Genomic DNA, 22,506 nt, shown 5'->3' with positions numbered 1-22,506 from the left:
AGGATGTTCTGTTCCTGAGCTGGCTAGTGGATACAGAAGTGTGCAGTTTATTTCTTAGTTATTATTACTTAAAATAACACTCAACTTGCATATATTCTCTTTTGCATAATTTATATATTTCACAATCTTAAAAGTAAAGACATGTTCTCAAAGAAAGATACATCATGTCCGGTAGGTTTCATGGCAAATTTTACAAAAAAAGAAAACTGTCTTAAAGACACTACTGCAAAGAATCAAGACAGGGAAAACAGCACAGCTTGTTTTGATGCCAAAACAGGGCAAGGTTTAAACCAAAATATCAAATGTAGATAGGTCACTCATGAACACAGATGTAAATCCTAAATACTCTAAACCAACTATGTGGTATTTAAAAGGAAACCAGGTCAAAGTGACGTTTATCCTAGGAATACAAGGATGCTTGAACACTGGAAAAAAAATATATTGACATAATTCACTGTATTACCAAATTAAAAGAAATGAACTAAAAAAAAAATAAATTAAATAAATAAAAGAAATGAACTATGATTCATTTACTCACACAAATACTTACTGAGTACCTACCTTTTTCCTAGGGGCTGAAGAAACAACATTAACTAAAATTAAAATTCTTCCCTAGTGGACTGCTGCTGCTAAGTCGCTTCAGTCGTGTCAGACTCTGTGTGACCCCATAGATGGCAGCCCACCAGGCTCCCCTGTCCCTCAGATTCTCCAGGCAAGAACACTGGAGTGGGCTGCCATCTCCTCCAATGCATGAAAGTGAAAAGTGAAAGTGAAGTCGCTTAGTCACGTCTGACCCCCAGCGACCCCATGGACTGCGGCTCTCCAGGCTCCTCCAACCATGGGATCCTCCAGGCAAGAGTACTGGAGTGGGGTGCCACTGCCTTCTCCCTAGTGGACTAGTTCCAGTCAAAGGAGACAGAAAATAACAACAATGTATATATAATGTAGTATATCAGACAGTGATAAATACCAAGAAAAAAATCTAAGGCAACAGGGAGTATTAGGAGAGCTATGCAGTGTGAGGAGGTCAGGGTCCAATCTGAGCAGACTGGAAGGAGGTGTGGAAGCAAGCCATGAAGGTGTTTGGGGAGAGAAGCATTTCAGACAGCTGAAGCAAAGGGGCAAAATCCCTGAGACGAACACTGGCAGCACATTTAAGGGTCACCAAGGAAGCCACTGTGTCATCAACCAGAATGAGTGAGAGGGGCCAGAGCAAGAGGAAGAGAGATGGGAGTGAGGCAGGCAGATGGTGAAAGGGCACACTGCAAGCAACTCAAAGGACTTCGGCCTTTACCCTGAGTGAAGGGGGTCTGGGGGGCTGAGCACTGAGGAATGACACAATCTGACACGACCTTTTGAATAAAATTTCCTGGCTCCAGTGCTAAGGAGGGTGGTAAAAGTGAGGTATGGAGACCAGTTAGGAAGTTACTACAACAATCTAGGAGAAAGATGATGGTGACTTAAACCAGAATGGTGGTGGGGGAATGGTAAGATAGGGTGTATCCTGAAACTTAAGCCAATAGGATTTATTGATGATTAGATGTGCCGTGAAGGAAAAAGAAAGCTCAAAGAGAACGCCAAAGTTTCTACCTAAGCAACTAAAAAGATGGAATTCTCACTAATTGACGTATCCAAGGTAAGGGTGAAACGGGTTTGAGGTGGGAAAATCATGACTGTTCAGTCTGCATCAGGAGATAAGACACCCCTACTCCAACAGCAAGCATCTAAGTGACCACCACCACCACTGCAGAAGACGAGTGAAGCCACAGAACCACAGTGCACTGAAATCTGCCGCCAGCACTTAAAAGCCTGGCTCTCAGAATAGGTCCTCAACAAAAACCATCAGACATCTGAACAAGGCATGTGGAGCAAAAAAAAAGACCAACACTAAAGTATGTAATCGTGGCAATAAGACCTTAAACACTTTCAGAGAAAGGCAGAAGAAAAAAAGAAGAGGGGCACACACACAATGTTAGGGATCAGTATGTCACTAGAGCTCAACAGTAACACTGGACGTTATCACTTTTTTTCTTTTTTGAGAAAACAAAGCTTATACTTTGGAGGTTTTCAAACACTCCATTCCATGAAAAAAAGATCCTGATAAACATTCTGTACCACATATTTCAGTTTTAATACTGACAATTACTATTCTGAATCAATTTAACCGTCTGGCAAAGAGAGCTGCTACCAATCAAATCAGAACAACCTCTTTCTATGTGTTTTCCCACTGCATTTGTCTAACAAACCTACTATGATAGGCACTGAGGATATAACCCAGAACAAAATAAAAGATTCTCTGACCCTAGGGCCTAGTCAGGAGAAAACACACCAAACAATCACCCAAATAATAATAATTACAAACTTACAAGTGAAAAGAAGTTCAGGGCACAACAGGAAAACCCAACTTAGAGAAGGCTCCTCTGAGGGCCTGACAATTAAGTTGAGACCCACTTAGTTGAGCCAGGCAAGAAGTGGAGAGAAGATACTTCCAAATAGAAGACCCTAAAACTGAAAAGAGCTTATGGAATTACAACAACTGAAAGAAGGGCAGTGTGGCTGAGCAAAGTTTGAATTTTTTGGTAAACACCAAGGGAAACTATTCAGTTCAGTTGCTCAGTCGTGTCTGACTCTTTGCGACCCCACGGACCGCAACACACTAGGGTTCCCTGTCCATCACCAACTCCCAGAACTTGCTCAAATTCATGTCCATTGAGTTGGTGATGCCATCCAACCATCTCATCCTCTGGTGTCCCCTTCTCCTACATTCAATCCTTCCCAGCATCAGGGTCTTTTCCAGTGAGTCAATTCTCCCCATCAGGTAGTCAAAGTATTAAGACATCAGTACTTCCAATGAGTATTCAGGACTGATTTCCTTTAGGATGGACTGGTTGGATCTCCTTGCATCCAAGGGACTCAAGAGTCTTCTCCAACACCACAGTTCAAAAGCATCAATTCTTTGGTGCTCAGCTTTCTTTATAGTCCAACTCTCACTTTCATACATGACCACTGGAAAAACCACAGCTTTGACTAGACAGACCTTTGTTGGCAAAGTAACGTCTCTGCTTTTGAATATGCTGTCTAGGTTGGTCATAGCTTTTCTTCCAAGGAGCAAGCGGATCACATGGACTACAACCTAATCAAACAGATCACATGGACCACAGCCTTGTCTAACTCAGTGAAACTATGAGCCATGCAGTGTAGGGCCACCCAAGACAGATGGGTCATAGTGGAGAGTTCTGACAAAACATGGTCCACTGGAGAAGGGAATGGCAAACCACTTCAGTATTCTTGCCTTGAGAACCCCATGAACAGTATAAAAAAAGAAACTATTGCCAGGAGTCAAACAGAAATGTGTCGTGATCAAATGATGTTTTTTAAAATAATCTCTCTAGCTGCTTTACGGATCACACAAGAGGAAACTGGATTCTAAGGAAGCACAAGGGAAAGCAAGTAGACCAGGCAGGAGCTGTTTCAGCAGCTGGCATATGAGGACAACTTAAAGGCGGCAGTGGAAATGCAGACCAAAAAAAACCAATTCTAAAAGAAATGTCAGGAGCTAATTTACTAAAGAAAAGCTGGCATAAAGAGAAGACTAAAATAAAAGGATTACCTGACTGAAAGATGCACACTTCAAAGCCCATCTACTACACGTGAATCAAAGACAACAGCATCTTCCAGAAGAAAATGGACACCTTTGTGACTTCCTATTCATCTCCTGCCTCATGCTGCACAAAGAATTTGAAGCTATTCTTTCAGAACCATGAGAATGCATTGCAAACATTTGAGAACCAACTCATTTGGCAGAATATTCTAACCTGTCCTCCATGTGTTAAATACCAGTCTCAAATAACCCAAAATGTGACTTCATATCATTTACATTAAGTCCCCTACATACGAGCAAGTTCTGTTCTAAGAGTGCATTCCTATATCCAATTTGTACATAAGTCCAACAAAGTTAGCCTAGGTACAACTAACACTAGTAGAATTTAGTACTGTAATAGATTTATAATACTTTTCATACAAATAATACATAAAAAACAAAAAAAAAACAATTTTAACTTTACAGTGCCTTGAAAATTATAGTAGCACTGTACAACAGCTGGCACACAGGGGCTGGCATCGAGTGAACAGGCAAAATGAGTTACTGACTGGAAGAGAGAAGGTGGAAGGTGGTAGAGATGAAAGACTCAGCAGTAGGAGATGGAGGGCAAGCTGCAGTTTCATTCATTCACGCCTGACATTGATGGGATGCACATTGCATCTTTGAAAGTTCACAACTTGAAGATTCATACCAAGGAGACTTCAGTTCAGTTCAGTCACTCATTCCTCTCCGACTCTTTGCAACCCCATGAACCGCAGCACGCCAGGCCTCCCTGTCCATCACTAACTTCTGGAGTTTACCCAAACTCATGTCCATTGAGTTCGTGATGCCATCCAACCATCTCATCCTCTCATCCTCGGCCCCTTCTCCTCCTGCCCCCAATCCCTCCCAGCATCAGGGTCATTTCAAATGAATCAGCTCTTCATATGAGGTGGCCAAAGTATTGGAGTTTGAGCTTCAACATCAGTCCTTCCAATGAACACCCAGGACTGATCTCCTTTAGGATGGACTGGTTGGATCTCCTTGCAGTCCATGGGATTCTGAACAGTCTTCTCCAATACCACAGTTCAAAGCATCAATTCTTCGGCACTCAGCTTTCTTTATTGTCCAACTCTCACATCCATATGTGACTACTGGAAAAACCATAGTCTTGACCAGACTGACCTTTGTTGACAAAGTAATGTCTCTGCTTTTGAATATGCTATCTAGGTTGGTCATAATTTTCCTTCCAAGGAATAAGCGTCTTTTAATTTCATGGCTGCAATCACCATCTGCAGTGATTTTGGAGCCCAAAAAAATAAAGTCTGACACTGTTTCCCCATCTGTTTCCCATGAAGTGATGGGACCAGATGCCATGATCTTAGTTTTCTGAATGTTGAGCTTTAAGCCAACTTTTTTACTCTCCTCTTTCACTTTTTATCAAGAGGCTCTTTAGTTCCTCTTCACCTTCTGCCATAAGGGTGGTGTCATCTGCATATCTGAGGTTATTGATATTTCTCCCGGCAATCTTGATTCCAGCTTGTGCTTCTTCCAGCCCAGCCTTTCTCATGATGTACTCTGCATAGAAGTTAAATAAGCAGGGTGACAATATACAGCCTTGATGTACTGTACTTAAACTCTCTCAGGCTGTTTCCCCCATTAGTACAGGAATAGGAAAACATATTTGTTTTCAAAAGACCAATGTGAGCAGTATGATGTCTGTCTGGAATATAGTCAGTACTCAAGCATCAGTTTCCATCTTTTCTACCAGATTTAACTAAACTAGAAGAAGAAACTTCCTTAGACTAAACAAGTTCCTCAAACAATCCCAAATAGTCTGATGTGTAGGACTGAGAAGAGATCAAATGTAGTTTTCATACTGGCTGACCAAAAAAGTTTAAGCATTTTTTCACACACAGTCCCAAGGAAGGCTAAAGCCTGGACAAGGTCTTCATTTTCCTACAATGCTGGTGCTTTAAAAATCACCCTTAAAAAAATTATCATCCTGCCCACCCCTCTGAACTGCACAAAATCATTTCAGTGGTGGTGCTTTCCAAACCTCTGTTCCCTGACCTTTACCATTTACTACTTCATTCTTACACGGCTTGGAACTTCAGGAGGTAGCAGGACAAAAGGCCGCTTGTCATCTTTTAGGCATCAAACCAGAGTCAGACCAGGGCTCCACTGACAAGCAAGTTCTCTTTTCTCCCTGAGCGAGTTGAACCTTCTGTCAGACAATAGAATACCCCAGTTTTCAAAGGTGGATCCAGGCAGCCCTTGAGAATTACTCCAATAAGAAAACTTTTACCAACTGAGGGGTCAAAACCTCCATCAAAACCAAACTATTACTACCATTAACCACAGCAAATGGTACCACTCTACCAAGAGATCTTCTATGCAGTACAGAGTGGAGAAGGTTTACAATAAAACAGTCAGCCTCTAGTAAATTCCAAATGCACCACAAAAGAAAAATATCCAGAGCTGACTTAACTGTTCACACAACGTAGTCTAGATGCTAGAATGTGAGCACAGAAAGGACCTTCACTGAATTCTGACTCCAGGAGGTTTTCAACAGAGCTTCAGGGTCTGGGAAAGATGTCCTGGATGCTTGGGGCATAGGATGGGGATAGTAGAGTCCACCAGAGATGCTTGTTTCTACCAGAGCAGTTTCACAATCATCTATACCATGCAGCTCCGTTTCACGAGAAAAAAGGTTTTACACCTGAAGTTTTTTAAACAACCAACCTATTTCAACTTCTCAGTGTGGGAGACAAAGCAGTGTAAGTGAAGACACTCCATAGGACCTGCAGCACTGTGTGAAACCCAGAGCTCCATTCCAGTCCAGTGCTCTCACTGCCACCATCTACCACTCACTCTGGTACAGAAAAGGACCACCACCATCAGAAATGTTGATGCAATTAATGCAGAGTGCAGAAAAGGAAACCAACTGTCCATAACTAAAGACTGCACTTTTAAGGATGTGAAAAGTCACTTGTGCTTAACAATTATAAGAACTTTCATTAAAGAGAATAAAACTAACATTTTGAGAAATATCAAGGAACTCTTAAGACACTTCAAAAAGATGAAGTAACCAAAGGTCTTAAAACCTGAAGAAAAACTATTTTAAATTGGCATAATGAAAAGTGAAAATCACTCAGTCGTGTCCAACTCTTTGTGACTCCATGGATTAAACAGTCCATGGAATTCTCCAGGCCAGAATACTGGAGTGGGTAGCCTTTCCCTTCTCCAGGGGATCTTCCCAAACCAGGGATCAAACCCAGGTCTCCTGCATTGCAGGCGGATTCTTTACCAGCTGAGCCACCAGGGAAGCCCAAGAATACTGGAGTGGGTAGCCTATCCCTTCTCCAGCGGATCTTCCCAACACAGTAATCAAACTGGGGTCTCCTGCATTGCAGGCGGATTCTTTACCAACTGAACTGTAAGAACTCAAACTCAAAACGTGGATTCTAGTCTCAACTAGGCCATATGCATTTGTCACAAGGATACACGGTCTTGAATAGGATACATGGTCATGCAGGATACATGGTCACTTAAACTGTTAGAAGCTCGATTTTCTGTTTGCAAAATACAAATAAACTAGATGATTCAGAGGCTCTTCCACACTGAAATTCTAGGATTCTACACATTAAAAAATCATATATTTGATAAAGCTAACACAAATTATAAAAGATATCTAAAAACATCATTACCATTTTATATAAAAGAAATTCTTTCTAAGAAAGATGATCAAAGTTCAAAACTCTAAAAAGATCAACATGATATCTAAAACATACCTAAAATATTTAAACTGTAATGTCAGTTTCTGCCTTCAGCAATTGGAGGAAGCAGATTATGGCCATAGCCTGGGAAAGATTTATTTCTAGTGTCAGCAGATTCTTTCACAGATTAATGCAGAACTGCACTAAAGAGGGCAAGAAAAAAACAGGATTCTAAGAAGTCAACTTGCTGAGAAGGAAAAATAACCCAGAATATGTGTATTCTGTAATAAAACATATAAAACAAGACTAGATTACCAGGAGAACTATCTGGCTTAAGATTTTAATGATGCTATCCTCTACTTTTCATTCAGCCACTACTTATTACATATGTATTATTTGCCAGACAGAGGAGATACAGTGAAAACAAGCCCCTGCACTGATATTCTAGTGGAGGTAGGCTAGTGATAACCAAGTAACCAAACAGACAAGGCAGGACTTTGAAACAACCAAAACCCTGTCAACGCTGTGTAACTAGAATCGGTATTTAGAGAAAGCCTCACTGGGAAGATACTCTTGGACTAACAACCAAACGACAAGAAGTTACTCCAGAGTTTTCCGGACAGAGTGGCTAGCAAGTCTAAGAGCCCTAAAGTGGACACAAGTTTGGGGCTTTTGAGAAACTGAGTGAAGGCCAAGGTGGCTGAAGTATAATAACCACGGAGAAGGTATCAGGAGAGCAAATCAGAGAGGTAGGCAAGGACCAGGCAGGATAGTGGTATGATATGATTTGTGTTTTTAAAAGACCACTTTGCTTGATATACACCTATCAAAAATCAAAATGGATTCTGGTACTGCCTTTCAAATGACTCTATAATTTATTGTATCAAAGTCTCCCTGATATTTAATGGTAATGTAAATAGCTCTAGAATTGATGTAATTGTGGAGTTGTACAAGAAAAATTTAATTGTTGTTCTATAAATAACATTGTGAAACTGTAAAACTCACCTCCCTCTCTTCCTCCATTTGCTTTTATTTGCAAACTGTGAATTTTAATGGATGAATATTTCAAGTGCAGACATCTATTTCTTTTACCAGGAAGATTTTTTTAGTGCTTTAAATTTATATATTCTACAAATTAAAAAGATTCAGCTAGACTTGAATTAAAGGACCCCTAAGGCTGAGCCCTGCATCACCACGTGAGGTATAATAAGGTGCAAAAAGCCATGACATCTTCACTTGAACATCATTTCACAATAAAACTTTACAATGTTCAGATGACTGCAGTCATGCCTCACAGTGAGTGCCGGAATGGCCACTCACCAAACCAGATTAACCTCACCAATGACACAGAAGCACCTTGTCACAGAAGCAAAGCTGTTCAGCATGAAACTCTTAAAAACACGGAGCACTACAAAGGTGCTCTCACTGGTTTACAAGGATGGGAAATCCCAAGTGTAAAAGACAATATAAATCCCATCTCTAACCAGGCAATGATGGACACTGATAGCCAACTTCAGAGAAAGCTTAAGGAAAGCAACTCAAATCAAGAATTCAAAGCATGGACAGATTTCATCTGCCCCATCCATCCCTGAGGACTAGCTCTAAGGCCTGATGCAAGCATTTATGTATGAAGTGTCAAATGTACCATCACATTACCTAGAACAAATTTTATCCGAGAAGGAATCCTTTGGCAAGCCCCAGAAGACTCTGGCTTATCAGTAAAGCTTTGGTAATCATAGATAAAGCTACACAAACGTATTTAGAACTGAAAAAAACTCCTATTTTCAACTAAGTAGCAAAATCCCATGCTTTCTGACCTTTATGGTCCTCTAGAAGAGAGTTTCAAGCAGCAGGGAGAAAGAAACCAAACCTTTCTGCATGTGCTTGTCCTCAACAATATGAAAAACACTTAGGCAGGAAAAACACCACAGGATTTCACAGGTGTCACTACACCCTCAAAATGAAAAACAAGTGTATGAGTTAAATAACTTGTGCCTTCCTGTCCCTTATTACAAGCAAGACTTGGAGGAAACTACCCTTAGACAGACACCATACAAAACATCCCATCACTTCCATCTTTCACTGCTGAGTGGCTCTGGGTGACAACCTGGAACAGGAGACATGATGTAGCAGTACAAACGTAAAGGCATCTGGAAATAACCAAGATTTCTACATGCTTATTAGTCCCTGAAAAATGTACTTAATTCTATAAGGTAACTGACCTGGAGTGTTCAAAAATACCAATGCCATGAAAAACAAAATAAGGTAAAGGAACTGTCCCACACTAAAGGAGATCATAGAGATACGATCTCCAACCAAACGGAATGTATGATTCTTGACTGAATGACTGACTTAAAAAATAAGCCATAAAGAATATTTTTAAAACCAGAAAAGATGTGAATATAAACTTATATTACATACTGCTGCTGCTGCTGCTGCTAAGTCACTTCAGTCGTATCCGACTCTGTGCGACCCCATAGACCGCAGCCCACCAGGCTCCCCGTCCCTGGGATTCTCCAGGCAAGAACACTGGAGTGGGTTGCCATTTCCTTCTCCAATGCATGAAAGTGAAAAGTGAAAGTGAAGTCGCTCAGTCATGTCCGACTCCTAGCAACCCCACGGACTGCAGCCCACCAGGCCCCTCCGTCCATGGGATTTTCCAGGCAAGAGTACTGGAGTGGGTTGCCATTGCCTTCTTCGATATTACATACTACTATATTACTATATACATATGTATGCGTTTTTCCCCAGAACCATTTAAAGGTGTTAAACTAGTACTGGTATTTCACCACTACGTATCTCAGAATGTATGTCTTAAGAACAAGGACATTATGTTAGATAACTATAGAATCATTATTATAGTCAAGAAAATTAATGATATTACATACTAATGATACTATAGTTATCTAACATAATGTCCTTGTTCTTAAGAATACATTCTGAGATACGTAGTGGTGAAATACCAGTACTAGTTTAACACCTTTAAATGGTTCTGGGGAAAAACGCATACATATGTATAGAGAGATAAAGCAAATGAAGCAAACTTATAGCAATCAGGAAGAAAGCAAGCTGGCTGCAGTACTCCCATTTTTCTGTAGGTCTGAAATTTTTTCCAAAAAAAAAAAAAAAATTTTTTTGAGATAAGAAAGGGAAAAAATGCACCACCGTGGACTTTAGTCAGCAGGCCTAGGTCCTCAGGTGATCGGGATGGTAATCAGTTGGTTCAGATTTTTGGTATCCTTTCTTATCCATTCCCAAATAACAATAAAGTAAATGTCTGCACAACTTCTAGAAGACAGCGTGGTGACAATGAGGCAACTAGTAAGACTAATCAATGATTCACTCTCAAGAAGCCCAAGGGGGTAGAGGTCGGGGGGAGAAGAAGGTGTGTCCCTATGTACCAAGACAGCAAACATATTAACTAAACAAGCACCAAAGCCATAAAGAAATTACAATCTAGTTTTTTCAAATATTATTTATATAAATTATTATCAGGTTACAAGTAGCAGAATTTGCAGGCTACCTTCACTTTCTCTGTTGCATTTTACTTTCTGTTACATTTCCATGTATCACTTTATGATAGGTCAAAATGTTAAGAGACAGCATGGATAATCAACCAAGCTACAAGTCTACCAAAGCCACAGGAATAAGCATCTTTCATTTTGGCTGTGAGTGAGATGCCAGAGGCAGGTCTATTGATAGTTTCATCAAGATTATAAGTAGTATCTACTACCAAATGTCAAAAGCAAAGGATAATAATGAAGTACCAGAATCCAGCCATTATTCACTAATTCATTCATTAAATATGCACTTATTGACAGTCTCTTTGTACATTATCCAAGTGGATAATGAAATGAATAAGACCCACTCTCCACCCTCAAGTATACAGTCTCACTGGGGGAACCAGACAAGCAAACCATGAACTCAAAAATATTAGGGAGGTGATGTACAACTCCAATGAGCAAGCTGCTAGGAAGACTGGGCAACATAAAGGCACATGCAGGTCAGAGAACGTGCCGAGCACAACAATCAATGCATGAAGGACATGGGCTGCAGACTAACAGAACACCCCCAAGCTCACAGCAAATCCATACAATGGAGTTCACTCAGAAAATTAAGATACTGAACTCAGTTCAAATATTTATTAAGCATGGACTATGCCAAGAATTCTGCCGAGTCAAATTACAAAGACAAATGAAACTCAATTCCTTTCCCTTAGGTGTCCATAGAAATAGGTATTTCTCCTTCTACTTAAAAGAGAAACATTCCATTAACAAGCACATTTGTAATACATACAATTGTAACTATACAAAATTACATATAATTATAATACATAACATATAATAGAAAAATGCCATTAACAAGCAATTAAGATTAAAGAACCTAAAGGACTATCCTTTAAGGGCTACCACTTATTAAGGAGTAACTGTGTCAGGTATGCATACACAACCATAAAGAAGGGTTATATATGTCCCAGATTACAGAGTTAGATATTGAACTCAGGGCTATCTCTTTCAAGGCTCAGTTTCTGACATTACATTATGCTGTCTTTTAAAGTCTGAAATATTACAAATAAAAATATAGAAAATAGCACAGACACAGGAACATAAGATACACATGTGTATCTACAGATCAAGATTTATGACCACAGGTTATACAGCTGTTGTTTGTTCAAATCTTCATTTTTAATAAACAAGTCTATCAAAACAAAACTAAAACAGAAAATTTTATGGACTACTGCAGTTTATAACTACATTATGGATGATTAGAAGGATTAGCATCAGATTTTCAGTTTCATCCTTCACCATCAACACGTCTGCTGCTGCCAAGTCGCTTCAGTCGTGTCCGACTCTGCGCGACCGCATAGACGGCAGCCCGCCAGGCTCCCCCGTCCCTGGGATTCTCCAGGCAAGAACACTGGAGTGGGTTGCCATCAACAGGTCAACTATGTCTAAATTAGGAGTCAGCAAACACCACCACCAAGCCAAATCTAGCACACTGTCTGTTTTCATAAATAAAGTTTTATTGAAACGCACCTATGCCCATTCATTTGTGCATTACCTGTGGCTGCTTTCCCGCTTCAACAGTAAAGTTGAATAGTTATGATAGAGACAGTGTGGCCCAAAAAACCTAAAATATTATTATCTGGTCCTTCACAGAAAAAAATCTGCCTACTCCTGGTTTAAATGATACATATCACAAACAGTAGAAAGGCACTTAGCCTGTTCAATTCACTCTACTTAAGCTTTATTGTGAATTCTACCTGATTTCTCTCCGGTAGTAATTAGTGTCACTTGGTAAATGCTAATGAGTTTTTGAATTTCCACAAGTATTTTCAAATTTCAGTTATTTTCCATAGAGTAGGTCTTACTCAGCTGTCCGGTAATTTATCCTTCACAACATTATTACAAACAAATTCATAATTAAGCACACTTGCAATTACCCACACATATACTTATCCCGCTACTGCATATAATCTGCAAAGATACAGACAAGGAAAAACATTATAGACACAATAGCTGATATAACTAAATATTTAATAATTCCTAATACCCTGTTCACACTAGATCATCTCTCAATGTGCCATTTCAGAACAACAGCAGCATCCCTTGCCTGCCTATGAGAAATGCAAATTCGTGGGCCTCATTCCAGACCTACCAGGTAATCCTTATAAACACTAAAATTTTAAGAACCACTGCACTAAAGGAGAATTTACATGACTTACCTTGAGTGTAAAAAGGCTGATTCGGCCAGGTAGTTTATAAAATAACCCCTCTCCTCCTCTGGAATTGGAATGTAGCATGGCATTAAGACATGCGAGAGGGGATGTCCCACTGTAAAAACATACAAGGATGGACAAAGGTCATACAAACCAAGATATCTACTTACTCAAAGATCTCTTACCCTTCAACTCATTCTTAAATCAAGAACAGGAAGAAATATAAAACATCCCATGACAAGAATTCTGTTCTGAAAGTGGCAAAGGAGTAGCACATGAAATTCACATAAATCCACCCAGAGAGCTCTGGGATAACAGGTTACGCGATGTCTCTACTCCACACCTGATGATTCTTAAGTGCCTTTTGACAATATGAACCAAACTCTTAAGAAATTTAGAAACACTGCACATATTTTTCAGGTACACTCAGGAGTTTTGAAAAAAAAAAAATTACCCAATATTTTTATCTACTCAAAATTTTAAAATTAAATTTTAGTGCTAATTAGAAACAAAACCAGGATTCCCTAGCCCCTATCTTTCAACCTGCACATCACGCCCAGAAACTGCCACATAACATTTTTAACACAAAGACCAAGCATCAGTGATGCTGTCCCGAGAAAATAAGCATACTTTTTTTTTCCAGTTAAATTATTTTTTAATACACACACAAAAGGAATAGTATGTCATTTGCTTTTTCTCAGTTGGGAAGGCGGAAAGATGCGTTTTATTTTATATCTACCCAGGAGCAATTCTTTAAATTTGAATATAAAAAGTCAAACGAATTTAGTATGCAATAATGCTCAACCATTAAACCAAAAAAAAAGAGACAGCATCTTAAATTGTTTCACTGTCCATGCCACAACAGAAGGTTGCAAAACAATGACAACTCGAGTGAGTTAGAGACTACTTATTTAATCTCAAAAAGCAAAACTGGCAAAAATACAGACAGATGCCCGTTATTAATATTAACTGAGTCTGCCATGGGGTCGCTAAGAGTCGGACACGACTGAGCGACTTCACTTTCACTTTTCACTTTCATGCACTGGAGAAGGAAATGGCAACCCACTCCAGTGTTCTTGCCTGGAGAATCCCAGGGACCGGGGAGCCTGGTGGGCTGCCGTCTATGGGGTCGCACAGAGTTGGACACGACTGAAGTGACTTAGCAGCAGAGTTTGCCACTAGCATGCTAGCACCTTCTTGTCCCTCTCCCCAGCACGATATATAAATATCAATATCTTAAGTAATACCCCTCAGCATTTTTCAAAATTAGAGGCCCTAATTTATGTCACGTTAAAAATAAATTTTGAGTCTAAAAAAGTCATCAAAAAAAAAAACTATTACTTATTCGGCTTTGGAACACCCCGGATGCTTAAGAAAAAAAAAATTTCACCAAGGACCAATCTCTGTAAGAAACCTTGTGCAGAATCTGGAGTGTCAAGTGGGTGTGCTAACATCTCCGCTACAGGGGAAAGCATGCTGGCAGTCTTTCTTCCAACAGCGTGACTCCTACACACTATCCCTCTGTCTACAAATTATAGAGCTGCTCACTCATCACGAGCCACCATGACCACTTCATAATTCCTGTAAGAGCCAGAAGCAGAAACAAGTTAGCTTCTCGATTCCATCTGTCCCAAAAGGACTAATTTACCTTCTATAGGCATAGTGGTCCAACAGCAGTGCAGACAGCAGCACGACGGGAAATAGCCCATAAAAACAAAAGAAAACAAAAGATGCAGTTACAACACTACACCGTGCATAGGTAGTATTTAAATGAAGCACCAGAACATGATCCAGACAACCCTGACCTTCCCTTCCCACAAAATGTCAGTTTGAGAATGTGTGAACTGACAACTGGAAAGTGAGGATCTTTTGATTCTAAAAGATCAATTTAAGTAGCTAAAGCTTAACCAGCAAAATATATGCGGACTGTTCTGAATCCCAAGAAGGAACTGTGTTGTGCTCTCCTCTCCCACTTAAATTTTGAAAAAAAGGTTGGGGTGAGCAGAGAAAGGATTCAGGACAGTCCCTGGTTTTTATTTGTGCCTGTAATTCTTTTTGTGTTTCCAATTTGTTGCTTCTCTAGGAAAAATATAGGATAAGAAAATCAAGGTCATCGCCAAATTTAGCATGCTCATAGCAGGAATGGCTAGAATCAGTAGGGGAAAAAAAATTAGTGAGTTTTATGATGACTGGATCACCCTTCTCTGAGCCTAAAACAAAGAACTTCAGAGACATGGTACAGAGAGAAGGATAGTTTTAGACATGATGGAGCAGATCAGTCTGTTCCTTCTCTACTACTGAAACCTGCAAAACGGAATACAAGAGAAAATGTGCTGACTCCTTATGCAAAAGAGAAGCTCCACGTTGAAATGTATAGTAGAGCAAGAATGGGGAACCTGCTGCACCTCTGATGAAAACCAACGGAATTGGAGCCACTCCCGCCCTCCAGCCAGAGGACAAACGACACGGAGACAGCTCCACACTACCATCAAACACGAGTGTGTATGTGTGTGTGTGTGTGTGCGCACACATATATGCATTTGTGGACTTTCTCATTCACTACCCAACTGCAGGAAGACACATGTTCTCTAAAACCCTCACATTAAGCAACAAGAGCCATACAAACCTCATTTCCTTTAGTCCTTCTGCCTCTATGACCTGCAGAATCTGTTTGGGTGTCATTGGAGCATCTGAATAGTTTTCCAGTACCTGAAGAAATATAAATGTTCTGATTTCAGTGTGCAGTTCCCATTTATATTCATCACTATATAACATGGGCTACAATTCTGCTATGAGGTACCACTGCTGACATCTTAGTTTTTCCACAGTCAAAATTACTTCTGAAACCAAATTACACATATATCTAACTAGGTGCTGAAAGTGACTGCAATTAGAAGAAATACTCTAATTTTCAATTCTGAAAATACACATCCTTTTAGCATCCATGTTATGGTATGTGGGGCCTTCCCAACTTTTAATTGCCACTTAACCTGATGCTCTTAATACAGCTAAACTAGAGAATACATAGCACTATAAATTGTAAGACAGAACTGCATTCAGGCTTTCCTTCCCAAGTAAGTTTGATTAGTTACAATATTTTTATCTTTCGGGGGGTGGGCGCGGCTTGGCTTGCAGGATTAGTTTCCCAACCAGGGATTGAATCTGGACACTCAGCAGTGAAATGATGGAGCCCTAACCACTGGACCGCCAGAGAAGTCCAGGTACCTGTATTTTTTCAATGATGACTTTTGCCACTGGGTTGTGGAATTCTGGTGTTAACTAGTACAGGACAATTTGCCTTTCAGCAATACAATGCTACGATTCTTTATGACTGGTGCAACCAAAACAAGGAGAAATGGAACATCCCATTTATATTAGTGACATCTATAATTAAGCCCCAGCAACAATGTCTTAGTGAGCAACCAGAGCTCTCTCACTTGAACAAGCTGAGTTGTTTTAGAAATGTTATCCTTTTCAGGGAGGAAAAAAGACAGGCTGTCAGTATCTCTGTACCATCTCTAGCAATGCAGCTGCTGAGGTTACACCAAACCACACCAACATCTTACAGTCATTTAACGGCCCTAACAAAGTACTGCATGGCTGTGTCACAGATAAAATGCAAAGCAAGAAGCCTAACAGGACTGCTGCGAAGGTTCTCTCTGTGGAAGAACACGAGTTCGACGTGATAAAGAAGCCAAGTTTTGGAGAAGCAGGTGCTGATATAAAACCCCTATTTCCTCTGGTCCCATTCTTAATCTCTCTGTTCAGTGTTTACATTCTCCTTGGGTATCATTATCATCTCTCACAGTTTCAACACTACCAAAATACTGAATTAACTCCCAAATCTCGACCTCTTGCCTGGATTTCTCCCTAAGCTTCAGGCCCCAGATATTCAGTTCGGAACTGGACATCCCTCATGATCATCTCCTCTCTTCTGATATTCCTCTCCTTGGTTGGCAGTCTGTCTCATCATCTAATTTGGAAACCAAGGCATCATCCTTCACGCTCACCTGTCCCCCAGTTCTCCCAGCCAGTTTCTTTCCTTTAAAAAAAAAAATTTTTTTTTACTTTATTTATTTGGCTTCACCAAGTCTTAGTAGCAGCACTCTAGATCTTGAGTTGCAGCATGCACACTCTTAACTGCAGCATGTGTGATCAAGTTCCCTGACCAGGAGCCGAAACTGGGCCACCTGCATTGCGAGTGCGAGGTCTTGGAGCCACTGGACCACCAGGGAAGTACCCCCAGCCAGTTTCTGACCCGACTTGACACAGCAGCCTCTTCTCTAACATCCCTGCTTTCCTCAAATTCATTCTTACTCCGCTGCCATCCTTCATTCAACAAATACATGAACTACTCTGTGCTAGGAACAGTTTTAGACATTCATCAGTAAAAAAGACCACAGCTCTGCAGAACTTAACCTGCTATATAGCCTGAGGTCAGTCCAACAAAATAAACGGGCCCTCATCACTTTCCGCATTAAAGTCCTTCGACAGCAACCTATTTCCATACAGCGAAAGCTGAAGCTCCAGAGAGGCCACTGGCCCACTAGAAAAGCATGGGTTTTAAAAGCAAACAGACATGGTTTTTAAAATTCAAATTCTGGTCTTCTAAACCTGGGCAAAGAGTTGTGCGGCAAAGAGTTGGACACAACTTGGCGACTGAACAACAAAAAAACCTGGGCAAGTTACCTACCCGCCCTGAGTCTAGGTTTCCTCACTTGTGAAGGAAGGATACTGAGGCCTTCTTCTCAGAGTTGTTGCAGAGATAACAGAGTTAAGTGCCTACAGTGCCAGACACAAAGGAAGTGTGTGCTGGCCAGACCCTCACAATCTGGTCTCTGCCTGGCTCTCTGATACTCCACAAACTTTATGTTCCAGTAACTACGTGCAGCTCTACCCAATTCCCACACTCTCCACCCTGCAGATAAACACACACACACACTCTCCTATTTTTTGTTTCCAGCTCCTGCTTATGTCCTCTGTGAGGAGTCTAACTCCTACTCACCCTTCAAGATTCAGTTCGGAAAGCACCTTCCTCCAGGAAGGCTTCTCTACCCTCTGCCAGATAGTTAAGCATCTTGTTTCAGTGCCCCATAGTTGCACAACACATATAATTCATCTTCCAAAGCAGGACACTTGAGAGTAAAAGGAGGAACAATTCATAATTATGCCTAGACAGTAAGCAGAAATCAGGATGTCTATTACCATTTATACGTCTATGCTGGCACTTACCATGCTTGTAATGAAATTCTACCCACCTGTTAGAGAAGGGTTGGACCTTCTCTAACCCAAGAAAAACCATAAGCTCCTCAAGGGCAGACCTTATCCATCTCTTTAATTCCAAGAACCTAACTGCCAAGTTAAGCAGCACTGATGAACAAACCCACAATACAAGCTACTAATGTTCACTGCCACAGATAGGACTTCTTTGATACTAATTGTGAGATGAGCTAGTAAATTTTTTCACAGTATTAAGAAGCATGACTCAAAAATTAGTTAACAATTATTTAAACAGCAGTCAGGAAGAGCCTGAGACTCTTAAGACAGAGGAAACAGAATCTCTATAGGGAAGTTACATCAAAAGATACAGGGTATTCACTTTTATTAAAACTATATGCCTTCAGCTTTTAGTGTAAGAACAATTCAGCAGTGTTCTATCCCCACCCTGTCTTTCTAGAGCATACAAAAAGTATCTCTTCTCCAACTTCAAAGGGGGAAAAAATGTTTGATGTAAGAATGGTCAGTCATGAATCAAAGTGAAAGATAAAACATGCAATGAAGTTTCTCAAAGCCAGGGAGAATCCATTTAAAGGCATTCAATCTACAGGGAAATCCACTCAGCTATTTCTCCCAAACAAATTGTTTCTAACAAGCAGGAGAATTTAGACCCACCCAACCACCTAAAGTCTACTCCCTACATCTAGGAAAAACAATACTAGCAAGTGTTAGAAAGAATATCTACTTCTCAACAACATAATTAACAGCTGCAAAAATCAATCTCCTGGGATTTACTACACTACTGAAATAGTCCAGAAGTCTCTTCTTTCCTACCAGTATAGCTTAAAAAGGGTTCCTGGTATCATTTTAACCACCAAACTGAGCAAGGTCGGGAGCAATATGTAACCGCCCCCAAGCGAGTGCATCTTGATTGCCACAGCAAGCACTCCAAATTCACCTGTCCAAAGAGTACTTAGAACTAATCTACCCTCCTACCATTACAGCTCACTCTTCTCCCTATCCAGTGTAAGCACTCACAAACTCTCCAGCACATGGTTTGTTAAAGCAAATTTTTTTTTCCAAATGAGCAGAGAAATCTTAAGAGCTCTCCCTCACCCACCAACTGGTCCATCCAAAGGGACAGAAAATCCTAAACAAAAAACAATAAAAGATATATAAAACTACACACCATATTCCCACAAGTCATCTTGCAAGAGTTTTAGAGCATAAGTAATTCCCAGTAGGAAATACTATTTTTTAACGAAGAATCATAAAAGAAAAAGAACTTACTGGGGACAAACTGGCATGAACTGAGCCAATGATAAAACAGAAATAGCAACCTGGAACTGGACTGTAGATCACAGTAAACTCAAGACTATAAAGAGGCATAATAGTGGACCCCTGAATTCCCAGAGTCCTTCAACTAGGAAGAGCCAACGGAGCTTTAAGACAGGCAGATTTTAGAATTCTGTCAGGACATAAATAACACAGGATTTAAAGGTACTTTCACCTACCTCTAACAAGTAAAAACTCTGGCAAGCAAATTTCCTTTTGGTGCCCAGAGTCATAAACACCTGCAGAACAGAAACTCAGAGGAGAATTTCAATGAACAGCCAGCCTCAACCTCCAGGAGAAAACGAGCACGTCCCACTACTCTCCTCTAGGCCTAAATCTGTTTCCAGGTGAAGCAATGCTGGAGAAATCCTCAAACTTCGAAGAGATCCTGAAAGCTAACCAAAGGTTCCAAATTTGACTGCATCTGAAAAACATACTTAAGTACTTCAAAATATGCCAAACCCAAACAAAGTAACTGAAGCACAAAACTTCAACATACAAACTAATTGCTACTTCCATTTCTTTGGCAAAAAAGGTCTGAGAAAGACGATCAGGTACACCAGTGAAATTTCTCCTACACACCAAACAGCATTCCCTCTTTTAAGTCAAAAACTGAGTTTTAAGGCTCCAAGAAAGGAGAGTGTACCACAGATTTGTAAAAACCTCCAACACATATTCATCTTTTTTGCTCAACACCTCTGAGGCAGGAACCTCACTTCCCAATAAAATTAAAGATTAGAAGGCTGAGCTTCATTCATCATTAAAAGTGAATTACAGCAATTACATATAAACTACAGGGTGTCAAGACACAAGGATGCTATCTGCACTATAACCCTGCTTTGTGACAGTTCTAAGAAGTGACATCTCTGAGACAAGTTTAACCTGTTACTACTGTCACCAGCAAGATTTTATAAGAACATGTCTCGAAGTGTCTTCACTTTTTGGGTGCAAATCCAGAGGAATATATTTCACTTGCAAGTCCTCTGACATTTTGGGACAACAGAAGATTCACAACAACCGCATTACCAGGCAGCTTCAAATACTCAAATTACTCTCTCCTTTGCTAAATCCTCAGTGAGCAGTATCTTCAAACAGAGACACCTGGTCTTTGTCCAACACTTCATGTATACATGCAAGAGGACACTAAAGAATAGAGAACACACACAAACATTCTTTACAAAGTGTAGTTAGCTGTCTGCAGACTGCCTATCTTCGAGCTAGCTTGTGGACTCGGGTCAGCAGATCTCAAAGTGTGGTCCGTGGGTCACCTGCATTACAACCAACTTGAGAAGCTGGTCAAAATGAAGATACTCAGGTTCTACTCCAGAATTTCATCAGACTCAGTAGGTCTTTAAGTAGGGCCCTAGGATGAACATTCTTAACAACCCCCCCAGGTGCCCCCACAGGACACTAAAGTTTGAGAACCAAGGCTCAGGGTTCAGGCTGGGAGTGAGCCTTTGCTTCCCTCCACACACCGGTTTAGATTGCGAAAGCTCAAAATGCCACTCGCGTCCTTCAGACTGAGGGGGCTCTTTCCCATCCCTAGTCAAACGCACCACCCCATTGCCCACCAGGAAGCGAGGGAGGAGCTTCCGACCCTTCCCGGAAACCTAACTCCCCCGAGTGCACAAACGAAGCTTCCCCAGACCCCCTAGACGCTGCCAAATAGTGGGGGAGGGGAGGCTGGGGCCCCGCCGCCCAGAGGAGGAGGAGCCGGCCCGCCGGCTCGCCCCTCCGCAGGAATTTGGGGGGGGTGGGGGGGGGCGTGCAGAAAAAGGCGCCACATCCGACCCGGCGGGGGACCTCTCCCCACCAAATGCCTTACGGGGTTGTCCCGTTCCGGGAGGAAGGTGGCCCGCCCCCTCCTGCAGTGGGCAGGGCTTCGCCCCTCCCCCTCCCTGTGGGGGGTGCTCGGCGAGCCCACCCCTCACAACCCCCACCGAGCCCCCCTCGGCGGCTAGCCTCACCAGGCGCGCGGCCTCGGCCCACGTGCGCTCCTTCTTCCTCTTCTGTTTGTCCTTCATCCTCTTCCTCCCCGGCGGCGGCGGCAGCTCCACGCGGGACCTCCGGGCGGGGCGGGCGGCGGCGCGGGGCTGGGGCGGCGGCAGCGGCGGGGGGCGCGTGGCGGCGGCGACGCGCGAGGACTCGGGTGCGGCCGGGGAGAGGGGGCGGGCGCGCGAGTACCGGCTGGCGCGAGACCCGGCGCGAGGGCGGCGGTGGGGGAGGGGTGGCTGCTCCACGCGCCCGCGCTGCGTCAGTCGCCCGCGGCGGCGGCGGCGGCGACGAAGGCAGTAGCCCCGCGATCGCTAAGGAATGCGGCGGCTCCGCATAACCACGGGGTCAGAGGTCACGGCTCCGGCCTCCGCTTTCCCGCTCTGCTAAGAGGACAAGACCCGACTGGCGGCGGGGCGGGAAGGCGAGAATCGTCTTTCCCCTCGGCGCCCGGGTGTATGCGTGTCTGCCGTGGGTGTGTGTGAGTGTGTGTGAAGAGTGAGGAGGGGGAGTGTGGGGTTTTTTTTTTTTTTTTTTTGAACAAAAACAAACCGAAAGGGCGGCTGGGAGTCGTAGTCCCGGCTGCCTCTCTGGCCTCCCCCGCTCCGGAAGAATATGGCTGCAGGAAACTCTTGGACCACACTTCCCGACGTGCCCCGCGTCCCGTCTTTTCCGCCCTCCCCTCCTTTCCTCCTCCCCGCGCAGAGCTCGGTAGGGAATGGGGGACGGGCAGTCGTTCGGGGAAGGGGCTGGGCGAGTCTCGCGAGGTGCGGGAACTGGTTGGGGGCCCGAGGCATTGTGGGAGGTGATGCTGGGAAGGGGCGGTGGCCCGCTGCCCTCCTACTCCGAGCTACGTTTAACCCCTTCGGCGCGTCTCGTCTTCGGGCCGACGCGCGGCTAAGGGTGGGAATAGAGAACTGGTAGCTCGACTCCCAGCGCCCACT

General features: G+C 42.3%; 1 protein-coding gene across 1 annotated transcript in view; it reads right to left on the bottom strand.

Annotated features, from left to right (window-relative positions):
• Positions 1-22,033, bottom strand: part of ASXL1 (ASXL transcriptional regulator 1) — a 64,388-nt gene extending 42,355 nt beyond the window's left edge. The window contains exons 1-4 of the mRNA XM_070381571.1: positions 21,538-22,033; positions 15,645-15,727; positions 14,667-14,669; positions 13,025-13,133 (exon numbers count right to left, since the gene is read on the bottom strand). Of these exons, the coding sequence (XP_070237672.1) occupies positions 13,025-13,133; positions 14,667-14,669; positions 15,645-15,727; positions 21,538-21,594 (252 nt within the window). The 5' untranslated portion in view covers positions 21,595-22,033. The remainder of the gene's footprint in view (positions 1-13,024; positions 13,134-14,666; positions 14,670-15,644; positions 15,728-21,537) is intronic.
• Between the last annotated feature and the right edge of the window lie 473 nt (positions 22,034-22,506).

Source organism: Bos mutus, chromosome 13, assembly GCF_027580195.1.
Source record: "Bos mutus isolate GX-2022 chromosome 13, NWIPB_WYAK_1.1, whole genome shotgun sequence".
Taxonomy (NCBI): Eukaryota; Metazoa; Chordata; class Mammalia; order Artiodactyla; family Bovidae; genus Bos; species Bos mutus.
The sequence above is the reverse complement of the archived record's forward strand: the minus strand, read 5'-3'. Positions and strand labels throughout refer to the sequence as shown.